Source organism: Thunnus maccoyii, chromosome 12 (assembly GCF_910596095.1).
Source record: "Thunnus maccoyii chromosome 12, fThuMac1.1, whole genome shotgun sequence".
Lineage (NCBI taxonomy): Eukaryota > Metazoa > Chordata > Actinopteri > Scombriformes > Scombridae > Thunnus > Thunnus maccoyii.
In genome coordinates, this window is record NC_056544.1 from 18,361,450 (window position 1) to 18,383,481 (window position 22,032).

Sequence of the window (22,032 nt, forward strand, 5' to 3'; positions counted from 1 at the left end):
TATAAATATATACAGGAACATAGCCTTGAATGTCCCTGTATCAATCTGTGAGTGACTGTGCAATGAGATTTGTTGAGATTATGCTGTAAGGTTTTTGTGCTTCTGCATCTCAACGTTGTCTTCAAGAAAACATTTCTAAAATTCAACACAACCAATCGGCCAAATAACTTTCTTATTGGAGGCTTTATTTCATTATTGAAATTAATCTCATGCCTCCATCTTTCTGCCGTACATGCTGTCGGTCAACTGGTGCATGATTGATTGCCTCATTAATACTCAAAAGTGTAAGCACCCCAACACAGCCCAACTCACTGCTTTGGATTAAACCTGCGAGATTGGCTCTGACCAAATAAATCATCCGTCAGTGTGTGTATATGTAGGATGCATGCTGAGGTTAGTGTAATATCATTTTAATCGATGAGCAGCTCAGGGCTTTAGAGAGCCTGCGCCACTGCAGAGAGTTGATTCTAACACATTTATCCTTTTACCGCTGATCTCATGTGTTGTGATTGAACTTCCTGTTAAGGGTATCAGCTTGTTTACTTTAGATGGTTATGTTGAAACCAAAGAAGGAGCCTTTTTATTGTTACATTACAGTCTGTCTGTGGAGGAGTTCGGGGTCTGACAAATGAGAACCAGAATGTGGTATTTTACTTCATCCATTGCAGTGTAGTCCGGAGAGGCCGAAGCTTGTTTTGGAAGTCAAACAAAAGAGACAGGTGGAGTAAAGGAAGCAGAGGTCAGGATTGAGTGTCAGACCTCTTCAGAAACAATGGGTCTGGCTGCAGACAGAGGCAGAAAATAGGCAGTGTGGGAGAAAGGAAACGAGACAGAAAAGTAGTAGCTTACACAAGAGAGATGGAGAAATGGTGAAAAGCAAGAAATAGAGTGGAAGCAGAGAGCTAAGACAAAGTGGAAACAAAAGGGAAAGGAGAGGAGAGAGAGAGAGAGAGGGAAGTAGTGGAAAAGAGGCCTATGCTGTGCTTAGATTGAGGTGGGACTGGGTCTCGGCTCAGGACTGACACCATCATTGTGATTCAGCCTGCTTTGGAGCTGAGCCAGTTCTGCGATGCACAACTGGAAGCATTAGGAAAGATGAAGGGAAGAGGTGTGTGAAGGAGCACAAAATTACAGCGCTGCCTGGAGCATGAAAAGGGAGAGAGAGATAAAATAATACTTCATAGTGCAAACAATGGAATAAACAAATCTGGGGCAGGGAGCGTAGATGACAGGACAGATAGCAAATACCTAATGTGTTTGTTCCATTACTCAGTGTCTGTAAAGGCCAGTGTGGCAGCCAATGTTACTGTAAGTGCGGTATTGGCAGGCCGATCAATGGTGCTGAAGAGGAATAGTGAAGGAATTCATAGCGGGGATGCAGCGCAGAGGGACGCTTTTTGCTGACTTGCACATCTGGTAGCAGATAATACCAGAGGCAGACATTGAAGGTGCCAGTTGACAGAACCTCTTACGTTAATGAACTTGTTAGGTGGAGACACCGTACACAAGTATGGGTCTGTCCAAAACCAATAGTGCCATTATATTACGTTGTAGAAAACCAGCCTTCTGGCACGGTTAGATATCCAAACAAAAGCATGTGTTACTATTCAAATCGTCATCTTTTACTGGATTATAATGAGTCAAAAGTGACTCATGGTTTCATATCTCATTTCCTTTTGATCTTAAATTACCTGCGATGCCCATATTTAGCTTTTGTTTCTACTAATGGCTTCTGGGATCTATATCCTGCTCTTAGCCAATAAAAGTGGTGTCTTGCACGTTCCGAAGTATTGTATCGCTATCTTCTTTCAAGTAAACTGAGATTCCCCTCGGCACCATGTGTCACTGTACAGGGGAAGCCAGACATGACACATCGTTTGAAGAGTTTGATAATCTTTTCTCTTTTTTTGTTGAAGGTATGGTTTTGGGTGGTGATGTAATGCAGTTTTAAGTGTTACAAATCCTTTAAGTTTAGGTGCTGTAATGACATTTCTTTGAATTAAGGAAAGAGAGATAGCCAGTGTAGCCTTATGGATTTTTTTAGGGATATGATTTGAATTTATAATACGTTCACCTGACACAGGAAAAGCTCCTGATGGGAAGCTATTACTCTTTGGCACTTTTAGGGCACTGGCAAGTGCTTATTTTGCTTAATTTTAAGGCAAGCAGGCAAAATGGATTCAGGAACGGATACCAAATGCCTCCAGCTGAGCAAACAAGATGAGAACATGCTTTAAAAAAAAAAAAAAAAAAGAGATTATCCTTGCAAATGAAAGTACCAGGGAGGAAATTTCAGGAGTGAGTTTATCAAAGTGTGACTGCAGGCTTCAGACTGAAAGCTTGAGTGACAGCACACTTATGTTTTTTTTTTTTTTTGGTTGGATTCTGCCTGGAATGGAACAAGGGAACAAGACGGCAGGTGTAGCCAAGAGCATCTGTTTTTTATTGATACAGACTGCCTCTGCCCTCCACTCCATCTGCCGGGGGGGATATACAGTACATGTGCTGGGTCAGAGATGTTTGCAATTACTGTGGATGTCAAAGAAGTCTTGCCTTTTTCTATACTGTACCTGAAAAACATGCTGCAGCAGCTTTAGAAAACAACACTTTTAGAAAAAATGGGTTAGAATAGTTTTTTATCTTATCTATCTTTTTATCTATTTAATTTAGTGTTACAAACTACATGTCAGTAGTTCTCCCTTTTGATGAATTTTATATGAGGTATTTCACAGCATAAGCTAAAGATTCATTCTTGCTTCCTTGGCATTACTCGCGCAGCATACAGAGTGGCTGTGTTGCTCTTCAAGGCGGCAAGAGGTTAGTTTCATTTAGAGACAGGCCACAAGATGTCTCCCTCTGCTAAAGAAGCTGCCTGTCCACCAGAGTGACAGCACTGATTGCAAATGTTTTTGGCTCTAGCTGCCTGTCTCCTCCACATTTGTATCTGTGTGGTCATCTCAAATTACATTGTAACACAGGACTTCTCATCCTGTTTCTGGCCCCAAGTTTAGTCCTGAAATTCTCAGGGTGTCAGTAACCCCATGAGGAATCCTCATCTCATGGTTGAGCAACTCTGGTGTAATGTATGTTGAATATTCCCTTAATATTCAGCAAAATATATTTGGAATTTTATCTATTTTTCAAGGCTATTATTGGACAGTATGTATGTAAATATTTGCAAGTTGGCCTGTTCATTTTGTTTGTCCATTCAAGCTCAGAATTCTCTAAATGGATATATCTAATGTATTACTGTACAGTGTCATCAAAGCTTTCTTTGTAGAGCTGAAACAATAAGCCAATGAATTGATTTGTTGACTGGCAAAAAATTAATTGGCAACTAATTTGATCATTGTTTCAGTCACTTTTCAAATATTTGTCTGATTTCAGCTTTCAGATGTGCAGATTTTCTGCTTATCTTTGTCATATATGATAGTAAACTGAATATCTTTTTAGTTTTAGAAAGACAGTTAGATAAAACAATGAATTTTTAATACGCCACCTTGGGCGTTATAATGGGCATTCATCACTATTTTCCGCCATTTAATAGACAAGACAATTAAATGATTATTAGAGAAAATAATTAGCAGATTAATAAATAATGAAAATAATTGCAGACCTAGATCTGTTTATGTTCATTAAGTAGTCACTTAGAGCTGCAACTAACTTAATCAGTGAATCTGCTGAATATTCACTTGATTAATTAATTGTTTGCTCTACAAAATGCCAGAATTGTGCATAATCACAGTCCAAAACAAAAAGATATTCAGTTACCTATCATTAAGACTAAGAAACCAGTGACAGCACATATTTGTATTTGAGAAGCTAAAATCAGTGATTTCTCAGGCATCTTTTTCTTAGAAATTCACTTTAACAATTAATTTATTATCAAAAATGTTACTGATTAGTTTTCAGCTCTACAGTGACTGGACATTAATGTTGGATATGGCCTTTCATCTCCGTCTCTGCCCTGTTTGTGCTGCGCGTGTTTCTGATGTGCATCTAATTGCTGCCAGTTTTTCATTTGGTGTTGAACATTCTCACTGGTCCTTGAAGGAGCTCTTCCCTTTACACAGTAAAAACTCTGCTCCTCCTCTAATGAGACCTCTGGGGTTCAGCTTTGACATAAAAGAGGATGGTTAGTGTCATTCTCTGACAGGCTCAGAGACCACTGAGCCAGTTTTGAAGCTGGGCAATAAATGTTGAAAAAAAAAAAAAAACTGAAAAAATAAATCTTTCAAATAGTTCTACTTTCTTTCCCATCAAAAAAGAATCAGCTGATCATTTCAATTTGGGACATTTTATTACACCATGAACATCTAATTACATGCTCGAATACCAAGACAAAGATGAAATGTGTTTGCACCCCCTGGAAGATAACAATGAGAATGTGTGAGCAGCAGAGATGTGTTTTCAATAAGCAGGAGAGCAATTTGAAGAAGAAAAATCATTAACTTTTGCCTTGAGCGCTTTATATTTTTGAGTGACTGCAGCACGGTGTATTTTAATTAAATTAATGATTTTGTGAAATGACTTCAAATATGAACTCAGTTTTAAAAAGTTAGGGTCACATTGAAGTGTAAGGTACAAAGGAGTGAGGTCTGCATGCTGTTAAGCTCCAAATAATATTATTCTTTTTTTAGGCAACATTTCGATCTGTAAGATCTTCCTCAGGCCTGACAAAGATCTTACAGTTTCGATCTGTAAGATCTTCCTCAGGCCTGTGGAATAAAATTATTGGGAGCTTAACAGTGTGCAGACCTCACTCCTTTGTACCCTGCAATGAAACTTTTTTTTTGTCTTGCACCTGAATAATTTGTCTGGATGTGCTCACACTTGGTCCCCCTTCACATTAAAGTGTAAGCTATATTTGAAGAAGTTAAAACATTGCAGTGCAGTGCAGAAATGCGATTGCAGTGTTATACCAGAGTGTTACACCAGATTTTATAGCTTTGCTGTTTCTCAAATTCTTGGAGTTGATGGAAAATATACTCAGACCCTCATATGAGGTCATGTTGTTTCTAATAATAAAGGTGCAGAGAAAATATAGAGCTGCTGTGAATATAAAGATACACAGTTCACCCCTTTGTTCTTTCACATACAGTACATAAGTCCAGTATTAATACTTAATGTTGCTATAATCAGCTGCTATAATCAGTTTATTTGTTAAAGGTTCTCTATGTAAGAATTGTGAAGCAATTTACATGTATTAATCGTTTTTTATTGCCAATGAGTGAACAGGTTGTAACGTAGCTTAAAAAATGAGACCTTCCGCGACTTTCTCAGTTGCCTGTAACAGCCTGTGGACTGATTTCTATGTGAAGGACTTCGGCTGGTTTTTCCGCGAAAATCGACGATGAGATGTTACTGTTACTGACTGGGAGTGAGAGGTGCTCTGCTGAAGCTCGGTGCAACACAACATTGGAGATCTTTTATGTTATTATGAGAAGTGTAAGCGAGAAAGAGGACATCACCTTCAGTAGTCTTGCACCGCTGCTCTCTTGGAGTGCAAGGATGGGCACGAGCAACAGGATGCTGACTGCAGCTCACTTAACGGCAACTGTTAAGTCACCAATGAGAAGGAATTACTGATTCTTACATACAGAATAATCGAAAGGAGTCACTTGTAGTGGCAAACCAACAGAGAATTATCACCTGACTCTGCAGTTCCTCTCATTTTTACGGACCAATTTTAGCATCCTCTAGCTCATTGTTTTGGTTTTCAAGCCCCCAACTTAACAGTTCTGGTACACCCTCACTGCTCTCATTAGTCATTTCCAGCTGCAGCAGAACAGACAAAGTTATTAACTAGCTGAACATAATGGAGCATTTAGCAGCTATAGAGCCAGATATTTCCCTCTGGAGTTGGTGGAGACCAAATCAGAGCTAAAAGGTGATTATGCGAACACAAATGTGACTCCAAAACGATGCCAATGTTGCTCTGTGTCTGTTGGATGGGTAAATAGGCAACTGTTTACTCATAAGTTCACCATATCAGCTTGTTTCCACTGCCCCCAAGTGGCCATAAAATCAATTAAAGCAAGTTGAAGTTAAAGAAAAGCAGGAAATCTTAATAACTGAGAAGCTGAACCTAGGGAATGTTTGGTATTTTTGCTTGAATATTGACTTCAATCAATAATCAAAAGAGCAATTTTCTGTCAAATGGCTTATTGATTGATCAACAATCCTTTCAGCTTTAATAATAACCTTTATGTAATCAAGTGAGAGCTTACTTTGCAACAAAGACCTGAGTACAGCAGAAAAAATGAGTGGAGAGAAGACATACTAGCACCATAAACATCACTACATACTGTAGGTCCAAGTTAAAAGGTTAGAATGAAACATGAAAAATGAAAGCAATCAGTGATCAGGCGCTTGGAAACATACTTGTGCTGCTTCACACACAATAAAAGGGTTGAATGGAGGTCCATGGATTGAGAGCCCATTCGAAAGAGAGTAATGATGATTGTCATGCATTGCCTTTGCTGGAAATAATGAAATTGCGCTTTGGTTCAAACTGCTGACAAGGGATGATTCTTAGACCCAAGAGGGCCGTCCGCCTCACGCCTCCACCAGGCTTGTATAGGATAAATGAGCTCAAGCAATTAACTCACCAGTTAAGTGTGCCTCATACCTATTGACATGTTTCCAAAGAAACTGAGAATAGAGGAAATCAGTGCAGCTGGTCAATAAGTGGAGAAACCAGGCAGTCAGCCATAACTCTGATAAGGTGTTATTGTTGGAGTTATTTATTTGCCTGCCACTCATCTAGCATTAGGATTTTTCTTCTCTTTGTTTTTCTTTGTTAATGGGTCTGAATCTGAGGTAGTTGTCCCTGTTGATACAAAAATAGAGCCAATTGCTCACCTTGATTGGATCTTTTCCTCACAAAAATGTGAATCCTTAAATCTGCAATTAAAAAAGCCTAGTCGGTTATTTCTATGTGCAACAATGAAACAGTTTGAACATAAGACTGAAAAGAAAGCAGTGCCAGGGATCTGTCTGCTGGGGAAAAATAGGCGTGGGGCCGACATGACATACTGTAGCTGTTTGGGGAGCTGGATCCAGGCAATTAATTTAGTTGTTTTGCTGCCGGAAAGCCCTGAAAGCACACACAGAGAAAATAACTATTACCACAGTGCTGAAGCTCTTTATTTTTCAGTATTCAGACATTCATTAATATTATCAGACTGTTATTACCACAGCTTTTAAACACAGAACAAACTGTTCTGCATTGTGTTCCTCTCTCTCTCTCTTTGAAATAAATTAATCACTTTGGCCATAGTTAAATTGGCTGGAGATAAACTGGAATGTTTTGAAATTATCTTTTTATTAAATTAAGTTTAGTTCAATAACAAATGTGCTGGTAAGGTCAGAGGACTCTCAGTACATAAGACTAAAAGTCTACAATTTGACCATTTGATATGTCTGTCAAATGTAGAAATATTAATGTTGGATTTTTAAAATAGTTACTGAACAATAGTGTGGTCTTGACGAAGTTAAGACAAGATAACACTGTATTCATCCCGGTGGGAAATTAAGTGTTACTCTGCAGCAGCACAAGAAGAAACAGACCACTTACAGAAAACGACAGAGCAAGTAAAGGAATAAAAGTATTAAATGGAGAAAACTACCCATAAATCAAAACTTTATTCAGTTAAATCTATATACAGATACAAAAGAAGGAAACAGTACATAGAAGCCAAAGTGCACAACAAATTACATCTAGGTACATAAATGCGCTTAATGTGCAATAATGAATCTTATTGCTGAGCAAGGTAACAAAGTGGAGTGGTATAATATAATATAATATAATATAATATATAATAGGTATACAATAATAACTATAGGATAATAGAATATACAGTAATGAATTTAGCAATGGTATGATATATAAAAGGATATAGGATAATATAATACACTGTGATAAATAGGAATCATATATAATATATAAGGTGACTTACGTATCACATTACATGTGATTACCAAACCCTTTTCTCAGTTGTTAATAATCACATCCAGCTTCATGCAGTAATCATATTTCTTCTTTTTACACTTTTACTTCTGTTCACTTTTCACTTGTCGTTGATTTTGATATCGAGAAAAACAGTGTGAGAAAAACAGGACATCATGGCACAGTGATTACATAAGGCAGCGTATGTGAAATAAAAAGACACCTCAGATGAATTAGTGGCGATTTTTGACACTTTAAACCAGGCTTTATAATTATTGGACAGCAGAAGTCTGAGGTGGAAAAAAAGAGGAAAAAAGCCTCCTTTCTCTCTCTCTCTCTCTCTCTCTCTGTCTCTCTCTCGTTACATGGCCGGCTTTTCTGTATAGTGGATTAAATATTGGAACTAATGACATACATCATGGCTCTAGTAATTTATAAATGTATAACTTCCAAACATTTATTATGAGCCCACTTTCACTTCAAAGAAGATATTTTTACCACACTTAATTAAATTTTATGACTACAGCTTTTAAGATGAGACGAGGGAGAGTAGGAACATACTGGCAGATGGACTTGGAATTGGCGAATCAGCCATTGGCACCTCTTTTGACATTTCTGCATCACTTCTGTCTGTGAAACTGAGATCCTGTAATGCCCATGAGTCATTTCCACCCTTTTCTGTTGTATTTTAACTAGGTCGAACCCAATTATTTTACACCAATTTATTCCATCTAAACTTGGAAATGATACCGTCTCCTCGAAGTAGACACAGTAATCCAAGATTTTTGCTTTTTTTCCTTTTTTTTTTTTTTTTTTTAAACAACCATACATATCACCACAGCTGTGATCAGGTTACTGAGCCAATATTCAAATTAGGGACTGACAAGATTCCAACTAACATAATGAAAAAAATAGTCTCAGTATGGTGCTGAGCTTTCTGCCAAGCAGAATCCTCTGATAGTCTCACATAAACGGACCAAAGAAGTCTTTAATATCAGCCAGTGCCACATCTGCATGCAGCAGGATGTCAGCCCTTATTACACTGCATTTGTGAAATTATATTTGAAACTGGCAGAAAAGAAGAGCTGGAAAATGGGCTGTAACGGATATTTCTTCCACACTCTGAGGGGGGATTTTGCTGCTATGGATGGCTCCCCTCAGATATCAATTATATAGGTATATTGATCCACGAGCAAGCTGCAGATTCTTTAATATTAAAGAATTTCAGACTAAATCCTTTTTGTAGCAAAATTTCTTCATCACAATTATTTCTTCTTTGATTGATACATTCCTCCCGCCTCTCTATACCATTGGAGGTCTACTTCATCACCGGAGGAAAACAATCTCATCCAGTGGCTCCACCTCATTTTCCATTCGACTGTAGAGAGAGTGTGTAGGGGGGCAACAAGCTTTATATTCCTTTCTGCAGGCTGCAAGTCAACAGACTAAAAAAGCATCTCTTCAATCTGTGGAAAAGGGAGGAGTTGGGTTCTGGGCAGCTACTACACAAAGAGAGAAACCACCGAAATCTGCAAGTATTGTCTGGCACTGGGAGAGGGAGATGGAGGAGTGAAAGATCTGAGCAACAGGGGTAAGCCTCTCCGGATTTTCAAAGTGATTGCCTCTGGGAGTGAAGCCGTCGCTTACATCTGCAATTATCACGTCCATTTATCTATTGATGAAGAACTGGTGATGGTTATGCTTGATGGTTTTTGTTAATGGAGTGATTCAGCTGTTTTTCTCATAAAGAAATCATTATGTAAATCAATTTTACCTTCCCCAAGGAGCTCAGTTCCTTTGTTTATATCCTCATGGAAAAGAATTTTCAAGCTTGAACAGTGGGACAGCTGCGTATTAGGACTCCTGTCGCTGCTACCTGGAATTTGTGCTACATAAACCTGGAGATGGTTGTGGAGAAAGCCAGTGTGTGTAAATTGAGGGAAGTGTAAGGTGTGCTACTAAGAAACTGTATTTGGCAAAAAAGCGCCTGCCTTGACACAAGCAATTATGGTCAAAGCACCTATATCCGAATCAATCGCCCTGGGGCCACACAAAGAAAACGAGAGAGACCAAGAGACCACGATCCAAAACACTGAGTCCAGCTCACTTAAGCCGACATGGAAAGCGATCACAGTGGATTTCATAATGAGGACCAAGATCCACGGTTTGAAGTTTGTCTTCTCTACAGACAAGTCGAAACCACAGCGGGTCATCTGGATCCTGGCCTTCTTCGTTTGTTTCAGTCTCCTCATCACCTGGTCCGGGAACCGAATCCTCTACCTGATGTCCTACCCTGCTATCACTAAGATCTACATGGTGTGGGCTCACAACATGTCCTTCCCAGCGGTGACTTTCTGCAATAAAAATGTTTTCCGTGTATCCACCCTGACCAGGGATGACCTGTATCACAGCGGCTACTGGATGGACCTCATGTATCCTAATCACACAGTGATGGAGAGGAGCCTTTCCATCCTTAAGGAAAACCACAAGCAGAGTCTCCTGAGCCTGTTGGACTTCAACAACTACACCCCGCCCCCTGATTACCGCGTCAACACCACCGAGATGATGGGTCGGCTCGGTCACCAGCTGGAGGACATGCTGCTGGAGTGCAAGTTTCGTGGTGAAACCTGTACCTACAAAAATTTCAGCACTGTATGTACAGAAAAAAAAGATAGTGTTTGTCAGTTGTGGATATGAATGTTGTTTACAAGGTGTATTAATAATTCATGTGAACATTTGATGATGTTCCCTCCAGCAGGTATTCTTTAGTGTGTGTTAAGGTGTTGATGTTTCAAAGCTGCAAACAAGCCTGTCCTGTTTTTACCTCTCAAACATGACAGCTTTGCCTTATTAAACTTGATGTCTGGGTAAAGTCACTCAAGAAAACAACGTTGCCTTCATGTTGTGGTGGGAAATCAATGTCATGTCGTCATCAGTGACTACAATGTGTAATTTGTAGTTTCAAGTGTGTCTCATTTTGGTATATATTAACCCGGACAAGTTCTTGAGCCAGTTGCTATTATGTCTTTTTGCTTTATAACCTGTGACAACAATATTAAGGTCGACAGATTACAGCATCAATAATTCAGACATCTTTATCAGCATGTATAGTATATGGTCTATTTTTAAAAATGTGCCTCAGTAGATGTAGATGATGAATATGAATGGGTGTACGTCTGTTACACCCATTCACCGCTGACTGCTGCAAGGAGGAAGTGGATGATGTTTAAATCATAGTCACAGTATTCCAGATGGATATATTTCTATCAAATACTTTCAACACAAAACGGCAGCTGACAGTGTCATGAGAAAATATTCAAAAGGCTAAATAGGGAAACTTCTGCACTGAGAGGTGTGCATGCACAGAGACTAATGTATTTCTACAGTTTTGAGAATAATTTAAAACTGGGAACACACTTTTTAAAATACTTATATTTAAATAAATTTAAATTCTTACCTTTGCAGAAGCAGATCTGAGCATCCAGTTCAAGTTCATCTAGATTCCTGTCATAAAAATGAAACCTGTAACTGTGAAAACTTCAGCTCGTCTAAGACACTTGAAATTTAAAGCCCTGGGAACTACAAGGTGTCAGCCATCCATCGAGCCTCCACAAACTTACGCCCACCTCCATCCATCTTCCATCATGGCTAATTTGGGTCATAACTGGGATTTAAACTGTGTTGTGTGCTCCCTTCTGAAGCAACATATGGTATGGTTTTCAAAAGACTGAATGAAGCTCCCATTTCATCTAAAGTTAAATCTTATATCACGGTCAGCAGTTAGATGGTGTCTAGTCACTTTGCAGACCTCATAGCCTGCAGGGAAAGGAACCAAATCTCTGTCTTATCTGTCTGAGCTGCTTGTAAGTCTGTCTGACTCTGGACATGGACCACTGACTTTGATCTCTTGAGATCAGCTTTGACATGCTGGTTGAATTTTTGCCAGCAGCTCTCTAACCACAACCCCACCACATTGTATATTGATGAAAATTTAATATTAGATGTTTTTTTTTTTTTCTTTTTTTTTAAATACAGTGTGACATGTTTAGCCAGGTTGTTGACCAAAACAGCAAAAACATGATCTCACCAGCCACATTTTTTTATCAGGGTGCTACAGTATATGACCAATTACTGTCTGCAAAGTAAAGATATTTGACAACCATGATCATTACTGGTGAAAATATGGGTCAGGGTAGCAAATTACCTTTTTGGCTTCTACAGTATGGGTTTTATATGGAAGCAAAAAAGGATGTTATAATTGGATTTTACAAGCAGCCAAATACAGCCGTCAAATTTAACCACTGTGGAATAGTAATGTTGAAATTTAAATACCACTGCATTTATAGCATTGCAATATTTGACTTTAAAATAAAATTAAACCTTTTATCTGGCTTAATGTGGTTTGAATTTCCCTATTTGAATTTTACAGGACATAATTTTAGGTTTTGGAATGGGGGGGGGTTCACAAGTTCAGATTGATAATTCAAGTGTCTTGGTGTGTCAGTCGCTTCAGAATTGTTTGCTGGATAGTCTGACGTTTAGACGTTTAAGTTAGAATTTTTCATCTTGAATTTTGGTGAATACATGATGCTGAATTTCATCAATCCAATTTGAGCAACCTGATTGTTAGACTTGATCCAACACTGACCAACTGACTTTGAGTATCTTGAATATAGTCTTTTTTGTATTGGACGCTTGAATTTTCAGAAAAAAAATATTTAGTAAAGTCAAATTTATTTATATAGCATATTTCATACAAAAAGAAACACAATGTGCCTCACAAAGGCAAGAGCAATACAATTATAAAGACATAAAATACAAGTATACATATCATCATACATAAAAGGAAGTAAACATACGCTTGCATACATGGATGCAAAAAATAGGCAACTAAAGTACATAATAATTCAGTTAAAACAGAAGCAAACAGTGTATATAAATTATTCAACTAAAAACGGCCAGACAGTTCACGTTTTTGACATTGCACGACTCGAAATTACAACTCGAAATTACCCTCTAGAAATTTCAGAAAGGAGAATTCAAACCACATTAATTCAGATGTTAATCAATAAAAATATTTAAATGCTAAAATTCTGGGGATATTAATTTGCAACATACAATATTCAGTAATAACTAAATTTCACAATTAGGTTTTCAGTCGCTAATAAGATTCAAATCTTATGGCCTTTCTTAGCTTCCATAATTTTATGATACAATTCTCCAGTACAGTCATGATTCATCCACACTCTTCCCATTTAAATATGTATTTGTTTGCCAAGGACACAAGTAAGCAGATATTTGCATATATGCAACTGTGCTGAACATCTGTGCATATGTGTTAGCCGAAAGTAGGTGTGTGCCACAATTTGAAATGGTATAAAATGAATATGACAGCTGTTCGTAGTGGGACTTATCACTGCAGGTTTTTACATTGTGTTGAAATGCATGAGGAATAGATATCCCAGTTCCTCAGAGTATTGCATAACTAATCAATTCTACAGTCTGATAGTCTTATATCAGATTGTTAGAATTATCTAGAATTTACTCAACCCCTCAAGCTGTATTCAGAATTTTAAGCTTTCTTAGTCTTTACACAAACTGAAGCTTGATTTAAAATGTCAAAAGTTCTAATCATGATACAGACTTCTTTTTACTTTCCTGGCAAAGACGATGGAGAATATTCCAATCACAGAGAGAATCAATAAAATTGAAAATATGTCGGCTGTGAGCACTGAAGCAAGAGCTGAAAATAAATAACTGAAGCCGACTGGATTAATTAAACCACAAATGTATTTGGCGGGAGAAAACCTACTGTAGCGACTGCACATCAAACCTTGATTACTGCTGAGCTTCACTGGCGCAGGTTCGGTCTCCTAAGAAGTTAGTCAGTCAAGACACACAATGTTTTTTACAAACCCAATTTAGAGCTTGTGTGTCCAGAGAGCTTCTACCTCAGATGTTTCTTATTTTATGACAGCAAAATAGTACATTCACTCTAAATGACTCAGGGGAAATTTGGAGTGAAATTGGGTAAAGATTGATAGCTGCTCCTGCTGCTGCTGAGGAATGCACATTAATTCCTCGAATCAGAGTCAGGCGCCTGTTTAAAGCCTTCACTGCTTTCTCTGATAATCTTGAAACCTCTGCAATGATTACCTGTCTTGCACAATTACCAGCTCACATGTAATACATCTCCTCCTAGCACACTATTTACCACAGCACAGAGGAAAGGCTTTGACCTTTCATTTACTCACCTGTTGTTTTTGTTTTTTCTTTGCTCTTTTTTTTTCTTACAGATCTACACGCGCTATGGGAAATGCTACACTTTCAACTCGGGATTAGACGGCAACCCACTGTTGACCACGTTGAAAGGTGGCACAGGGAACGGCTTGGAGATCATGTTGGATATTCAGCAAGATGAATATCTGCCTGTTTGGGGAGAGACAGGTCAGTGCAGCTTTTAGCACCGTTCTGACATTTACAGTAACATTTAAATTTCCTTTCCCATCTCTTTAACAAGTGGATGTATCACTTTTATAGAGGTTAACAAAAAAGAGATTTTCCAAGGTCTTACTGCCAAATCTTTATCTTTACTGCAGAATCTGCACTACACGGAAGTGATGTACAACCATGTTTAATAGAATATTATCTTGATATGTTTCTCCAGATTTACAACTGCAATCAGGTCTAATATATTGCCTTCAGTGACATATTGTTTCCAATTTATGGTGGGCAACCACATCACTGGACTCTACATTTGTAAAATTAACAGCATGTGATAAATCTTTGGTTATAAATCTGTTTATTGGTCCAGCATGCTAACATATGAGTGCCTATCTGATATTAGTTTCTAGCATGGGGTTTAGGAGCACGCAGCATCACTACCAGTGGAAGGATAAAGAGACAAAAAGCGGGTTTCCATAGGCAACTGTACCTGCTGTTACATTTTCTGGCGTGCTGTATCCACAGATGAAACCTCCTACGAAGCAGGCATCAAGGTTCAGATCCACAGCCAGGACGAGCCGCCCTTCATTGACCAACTGGGATTTGGTGTGGCTCCTGGGTTTCAAACTTTTGTGTCATGTCAGCAGCAACTGGTACCTAATGTTCAGCCTCCTCCCCTCCAACCTCAACCTTTTTGCTCCGCTTCATTCTGTGTTTGTCCCCAAATCCTCACCAGCCAGTGTCCGTTACCTCTGTGTCACGGAGCCCTGGGCAAAATCAGATCTTTGATTTACCTTTTGTTGGAAATATGCAGTGAACGTGTTATATAAACATCCAGTAATTCTGGCTATAGTAAATGAAATTGAGGAATTAAAGCAGCCAAGGAATATTGATAGAGCAGGGCCAAGTAATGATTTTATGCAAGCATACAAGCAGTGCTTACCAGAGCAAAAATAAACCCAGACTACACAGCATGACAAACTATCTGGCAGCTCAGGGTGTTTGTTTTACTTTTCATATTGAGCCTTCACTACTTTTAGCCTGAGTACAGCTATTTGAATGCTCTTAAAACTGTCTCTAGTGGCGCATTCAAAGAGGAGGCAGAGAAAAGCTTTGAGACTCACAGACTTCACACAGACATGGTCAGCAGGATTTAATGATAAACACATATCTAATTAATAAAAAATAAACCTTTCTTAGAATTTTTTGAAAAGAGATTTAATTAACACTCTTCAAAGCAATTGTTAACATACTAATGAATATTATGAATGATCTTTCTCAATGAATGTTGCTAAAACGGCCTATTGGCAGCCGCATTTAGCCAGAATCAGACTGCTTTAAAGACTCGCTATAAATAATTGACCTCTGAAGACTCCTTCTCAAGACTAAATGTATCTTGAGGGAAAATATTAAAATCATCATCATGTTTTTGATGTCAGATTGAGCTAGTAAAAGAGGCCTGGTGCACCTTCCCAATTTCACAAATACTTACAGTATGCATCATTAGATTAGACAGAGGACCCAAAGCTACTTTGAAGACATATTTTAGAATGCTCTATGATTTAGGGACACAGTGAAATTAATGTTTTAGCACATTATATTCTGGGAAGCAGAAAGACCCACGGCAGGTTTGTTGACTGTAGAAAATTAGTTCTTCTCTCGACTATCCCTTCACTGCCGTCAGTGAAGGATGAAAAGTAATAACTATAGTTAAGCCTGAATTGATCGGCAAGTCTGTGTGCAAGGTCATAACGTGAGGCTCACATGGATTTTCTATCCAAATCTAATGACACTGTAAGGCGGTTTTGTGATGTTGCCAGGACAACAAATTCAAATTGTGTCCCTTTTGTCTACACAAGAGTAGCATACAAGCTAAACACCAGTCTTTGTTTTCCAAATAGAAACAGTGACAGAATAGGGAAATGTCCTTTGACAAAGAGCAAAACCCTCATTGTAAGTCACAAGAAAATGGCAACAGTGTCACAAAGGATTTTAGGATTTTACAATGATTACCATTGAGATCAAGAGTATTTATGTATTGTGCTGCAGGCTCATTCAAATTTCCACCACATACTCAGACCTCTTGAAGTTTTGAAGTGATGAATTCTCAAGCCGTGAATTAAATTAATTACTTTAACAATTATCAAGCCTCATTTAAATGATTTTGCTCCTGAAGTTAATGGTCTTGGTCAGTTCATTAGCATGAGATAAACAATCCTTATTTTAGCAGAATAACATGGGATGATTGAGGCAGAGTTTTGGTCTAATGAAACAGACACTTGGACACCACAAAGATGGCAAATTTTGTTTTTTGGGAAGCAGTTTTGAAACATGTAATGTCTCTCTATCTTTCTCTGTCTCTCTGTCTCTCTTTTACTCTCTGTGAATGTTGTAAATTGCTCCAAGTGTATCATCATTCAGCCATTTCCAAGAAGTGAATTTGGTCTATTAATCACCATTTGAAAGTTTCCCTCTAGAACGCAAATTGCATGGATTGTCATTTATAACCATGACACGAGCGCCCACATCGGTGACAGCTAAAAGACGTGTTTACGACCTAAAAGATGTGCTGAATTAATTAGACTGTCATTAAAGTCTGGCCAGCATTAATTTCAGTCAGTCTCCAACGAGTACAGTGACACGGCTCTCAGTGTGATAATAGACAGCTGGATGAAGCACTTATGAGTTCAAGACTTTTCATTTGTAAAGCTTCTGTCAGAGGAATTAAATTTTTAATAGGAGTCTTTGACTTGTGAGCCCAGAGAGACATGAAGACCACACCTCCAAATTCTGGGCTAGAATTATGTAATGATTGAAACTGAACTGTGTCTTCACTCAAACTTGAGTGGAAGAAAGAAGAGAATGGCTGAATGACAACCCACCAGTGCACCGATGCTGCAGAGTCTTCACGTGCCTCTGGGAGCTGTAGCTGTTTTGTTGTTTTAATGACAACAGGTTGTTTCACTGTCCGGAAGGGTTGACCACTTTCTATCCCTTGCCTTTATGCCTTTTTTTTGATAATGATGTGGGCTGTGTTCCCTCACCCCTCGCCTAGATGAGACGTCCTATGAGGCCGGCATAAAGGTACAGCTTCACACTCAGTCAGAGCCTCCTTTCCTCCATGAGCTGGGCTTTGGGGTCGCCCCCGGCTTCCAAACGTTTGTTTCCACCCAAGAGCAGAGGGTAGCGTATGTTTGTCTGGGCTTGCTGCATGCCACAAAATACTGTATTGTTAAATAGCTACACACCCATTGTCACGTTCCACACTTTCATCCGCTGGTGCCTCCCCCCGAGGAATGAATTCATCTGCCCTCCTCTGTGTGGCTGAAGCAACCACATGCAACATCTGCAGTCCTTTCCAGTCGTCATTGTCTTCTCTGTTTAATAGGTATCAGTTAAGAGCAGTTAATGTGTTTCATTCCAGCTTTAGCCATTCATCCAAGTCTGTATCTTCATCAAAACTGTTGTTTGGCTTTACCCTCTCACTGCCACGTACAGTTCTGTTAACATCTTTTTTTTGTTTTTTTATGCTTTCATGTGTCATTGGGTTGGTCCACTGGACTGCTCCTTAATGTCATCTGCAGGGACCAGACAATGTGATTCATTAGGTTTTATTACCCACGAGTCCTCTAGCATCAGTTTGAAGTCTAGCCTTTATTGCACTTGGGTTTTATATCCAGTGTAACTCCAGTTAAGAAAGTCTGTGGGCTAGAAATGGAGTTCAGTAAAGGCTAAATCAGTTTGCCAGTTGAAGTCCACCCCTATAGCGAACTGCACTCTTATCTCTGTCATTTTCTATTGACTAAATGACCATTAGATTATCAGTGTTAGCCTGGTTAGAGCTGGTGGAGATGATTGGCAATTACAGTGAAGTCATCATTTTTCTGTGAAGATTGTTTCAGCAGGATGCCTTTGGGATTGATTGTTGGCTAACTTCCACTGCAGTTAGTTGCTATATGCTCAAATACCCAAGCCTCGGTGGCCTTCATAAATAATTGGTTTGTTTTTGTCATGAAAATGAGTAGTAGGCATTTATTACCATAAATTGCTTTAAACAAGACTTTTAAAGGGTACTGAAAGTCTTGTTGGTGGTTAAGTGTCAGTGTGTCTAGTGCACCAAAAAGAGTTTCCTTTAAGTGTTAAAGAGAGCTCTAAACAGATTGCACAGACACACGGGGGCACATCGCTGTAGTTATAAGACGAGCACCATGGGTCTAATGTTAAGTGTGAACCACAACCTTAAAATCCAGGCATTAAATATTCCTCATTATTAATTTAGAATTCCCTGAGTTACTCATAAATGTAATGACCTGCACTTAACCTTTTAATGAGAGCTTGACCCCTAATGAGAAAAACTGAATATACAATACATCCTCACTTCATTGTTAAATTTATAGGGCCATGCAGTAAGGGTAGTTTGGTAATAAACTTTTATGGGCTTTTATTGGAAAAACTAAATAGTTAATTAAAAATAAAACCACTTGTATAAGCTTATACAGTGTAGTTCATTCATTAGGATTTATTTTCATCAAATATTTACCATAAACTAGGGATGTACAATGTCTGTTGAATTCAGTACAATTCATGAAATCATTCATTTGAAAAACTGTAAACTGTTTACTGTTCTAAGTCTGTTCTCAGGGTTGGTTTTGTAAAATTTGTCCATTGATTGTGGTGTCCTGTCTGAAACTGCATATTTTACAGATTTCTATTAAGCCTGTCTCTATTCCCATGGTACTCTGCTTCCTACCCGGGACTAGACCTGCATCAGTAATGTTCTGCATGATGTCTGCTTGCTGCTATACATGAGCAATAATGTTGGTCTGACTGGACATTTTGTGCCAATATTGTGTCATTTTCATTTAAATGCTTCTGTATTTATTTATTTATTTTTATGTTTGAGACTTTTTTGTGCCAGCTTGTTGTCCTCTTTTTTTACTTCTGCTGTGCTGGGCTTGATTTATGTTATTTGTTGTAATCCTGTGCGCTGATATACTGAGGGAAAACATGTGCTGTTTGCTCTTTCAGCTTCAGTACCTCCCTCCGCCTTGGGGAGATTGCAAGTCTACTCCCATAGACTCTGAATACTTCTCCACATACAGTATCACCGCCTGCCGCATTGACTGTGAAACTCGGTACCTGCTGGAGAATTGCAACTGCAGGATGGTTCACATGCCGGGTATGAATTCAGACTTGAGTTCACCAATGAAAAATGTTATCACATGCAAAAAAAAAAGCAAATACTTCTGTCCATATGTTGTCAGTTTATATGTCATGTGTAATTATTTTCACTTTCATGTTATTTCAAACAGGAACCTCAACAGTTTGCACACCAGAGCAGTACAAAGACTGTGCTGACCCAGCTTTAGGTGAGCGCTTACAGTGTACCGTATAAAATATTGGTGTGATAGTTTTGCATTAATGTCTGAAATCAACCAAGTGTTCAGCAGCAGTACCATGAGACTATTTTAGCCTGTAGATAATACTTCTGTAGCATTAACTTTAAATTACTTTAATCTCAAATAGTGCTGAAGCAAAAATAAAGTAATAAAGTGAAATTATTGTTTAAAAATTCCATTAGGAAGATTTGTGACGTGTCTATGCTTCGCTGATATCGAATAAATCCCATAGAGCTTCCCCCTCCCCCAGCCTCTCTGTATAATAGCTTCAGTCATTATTTGCTTTCATGGAAAGTGAACGATGGCAGCAATTGTAGTTTTCTGTCGTGTGCAGAGATATTTTAAGCAGAAACCGAGAGCCTCTGTGTGCAGGTTTGTTTGATTGTTCGCAGTGATCACAATATTTTTAAATGATTTTGATCATCCACAGACTTTTTGGTAGAGAAAGACAACGATTACTGTGTCTGTCAGACCCCCTGCAACATGACTCGCTATGGCAAGGAGCTGTCCATGGTTAAGATCCCCAGTAAGGCATCTGCTAAATATCTGGCTAAGAAATTCAACAAAACTGAGCAATATATTGGGTAAGTATTATTTAGTAGCAGTCAGTTGTTTGGATAATGGCCTGTTTTCTTTTTCTTTTAATGGATGGATGTATTTTATGGGATAGCATGACCTGGGTCTCCATCGTTCACCTTCAATGTAACAATAATGAAAGATAGTTACACAGGAAATGTGACATATTATTTATGTAATATCGCCAGAAATAAAATCTGTCGGGTGTGCTCTTGTCTGCCCCCTCTCCAGCGAAAATATATTGGTCTTGGATATCTTCTTTGAAGCACTGAATTATGAGAAGATTGAGCAGAAGAAGGCCTATGAAATTGCAGGGCTTCTCGGTAAGATCCTTGCAGTTCCAGGTTCATTGTGACAGAAAAATGTGGTTGACCTTGGTATCAGCACTCTCAGCGGGCCCCTGCCACACATTTCACATTGTGTGTTAACGCCTGGTGCTTTGAGGTTTCCTCTTTGAACTTGTGAAACAGGCTGAACACATTTTCATAATCTGATGCTCTTGCAAGGGCAGCCGGGTTCTGTCTGATGAAAAGTTGGGACTGGATGGACACTTTTGACAATTCTGCTCAGATTACTGCAAGATATAGTGAATTAGAAGTGACAGCTCGGGGAATGGTTTCACGCGCCATTGTTCAATTACTGTACCTGCCAATATCTGTTAATCTCTCTTTTTCTAGGTGACATTGGAGGTCAGATGGGGCTGTTTATTGGAGCCAGTGTTTTAACAATACTGGAAATATTTGACTACCTATATGAGGTAAAGTGATGGTTCTTGGCTAATAAAAATTCAAACTACCAATTACTAATTAATTTTATTCTTATCCCAATATATATGAAGGCAATAATTAAGTGTGAAACTTAAGGTTAGTAATAAACTATAGCCAGCAGCTGGTTAGCTTAGCTTAGCATAAAGACAGGACCAGCTAGCCTGGCTTTGTGCAAAAGTTAACAAAACTGTTCCACTGTGAAATTTTTGAGGGCGCTATATAGTGGATGGATGTACACATTCAGGTTGTAAAATACCCTCAAAGAAAATAGCGAACAGTAAATAAAGTGTCCTATGTAGTAAATAGGGAGTTATTGTGTACATAGCACCAAGAGTTGCCAGGCAAGAAGTCGGCACACAGCCCCCTAAAACAACAAATTGTCATTTTTACACTGATGTTTTTGTACAGATTAAATATGCAAGATATAAGGTATTAATTAGTGAGCTTTAGAGGTGCTGGCAAGGTGGATTTTGTTACTATCGGACAGAGGCAGGCTGTTTCCCCCTTTCTACTCTTTATGTTAAGCTAAGCTAACTAGCTGCTAGCAGTAGCTTCATATTTACTGTACAGAAATGAGAGAGATATATCAGTCTTTTTATCTAACTCTCTCCAAGAAAGAAAATAAGCCTATTTCCTAAATTGTCAAACTAAAGCTTTCACAGCTGATTGATTTTACATTTAAATTATTCATAGAAAGTATTTGAATATACTTATACTGCTAATGTTTAATTTTAGTGTCACAAACTATGATGCATTTAATCTGTGTGTAATCTTTATCTGGTGTTTTTGCATCTAGGTGTTTAAGGATAAGGTTTTGGGTTACTTCATACGCAAGAAACGACCACAGCGTTGTCAGAGCGACAATCTGGTAATTTTTATCTCTCAGACTGCATTT

At 38.5% G+C, this 22,032-nt stretch overlaps 1 protein-coding gene across 2 annotated transcripts in view; it reads left to right on the plus strand.

Annotated features, from left to right (window-relative positions):
- Positions 1 to 22,032, plus strand: part of asic1c (acid-sensing (proton-gated) ion channel 1c) — a 100,630-nt gene that overhangs the window by 71,387 nt on the left and 7,211 nt on the right. For both annotated transcript variants that reach the window (XM_042429842.1, XM_042429843.1), the window contains exons 2-9: positions 14,248 to 14,398; positions 14,921 to 15,048; positions 19,424 to 19,574; positions 19,708 to 19,764; positions 20,225 to 20,378; positions 20,602 to 20,693; positions 21,048 to 21,127; positions 21,934 to 22,005. In XM_042429842.1, coding sequence (XP_042285776.1) covers positions 14,248 to 14,398; positions 14,921 to 15,048; positions 19,424 to 19,574; positions 19,708 to 19,764; positions 20,225 to 20,378; positions 20,602 to 20,693; positions 21,048 to 21,127; positions 21,934 to 22,005 — 885 coding nt within the window. The remainder of the gene's footprint in view (positions 1 to 14,247; positions 14,399 to 14,920; positions 15,049 to 19,423; positions 19,575 to 19,707; positions 19,765 to 20,224; positions 20,379 to 20,601; positions 20,694 to 21,047; positions 21,128 to 21,933; positions 22,006 to 22,032) is intronic.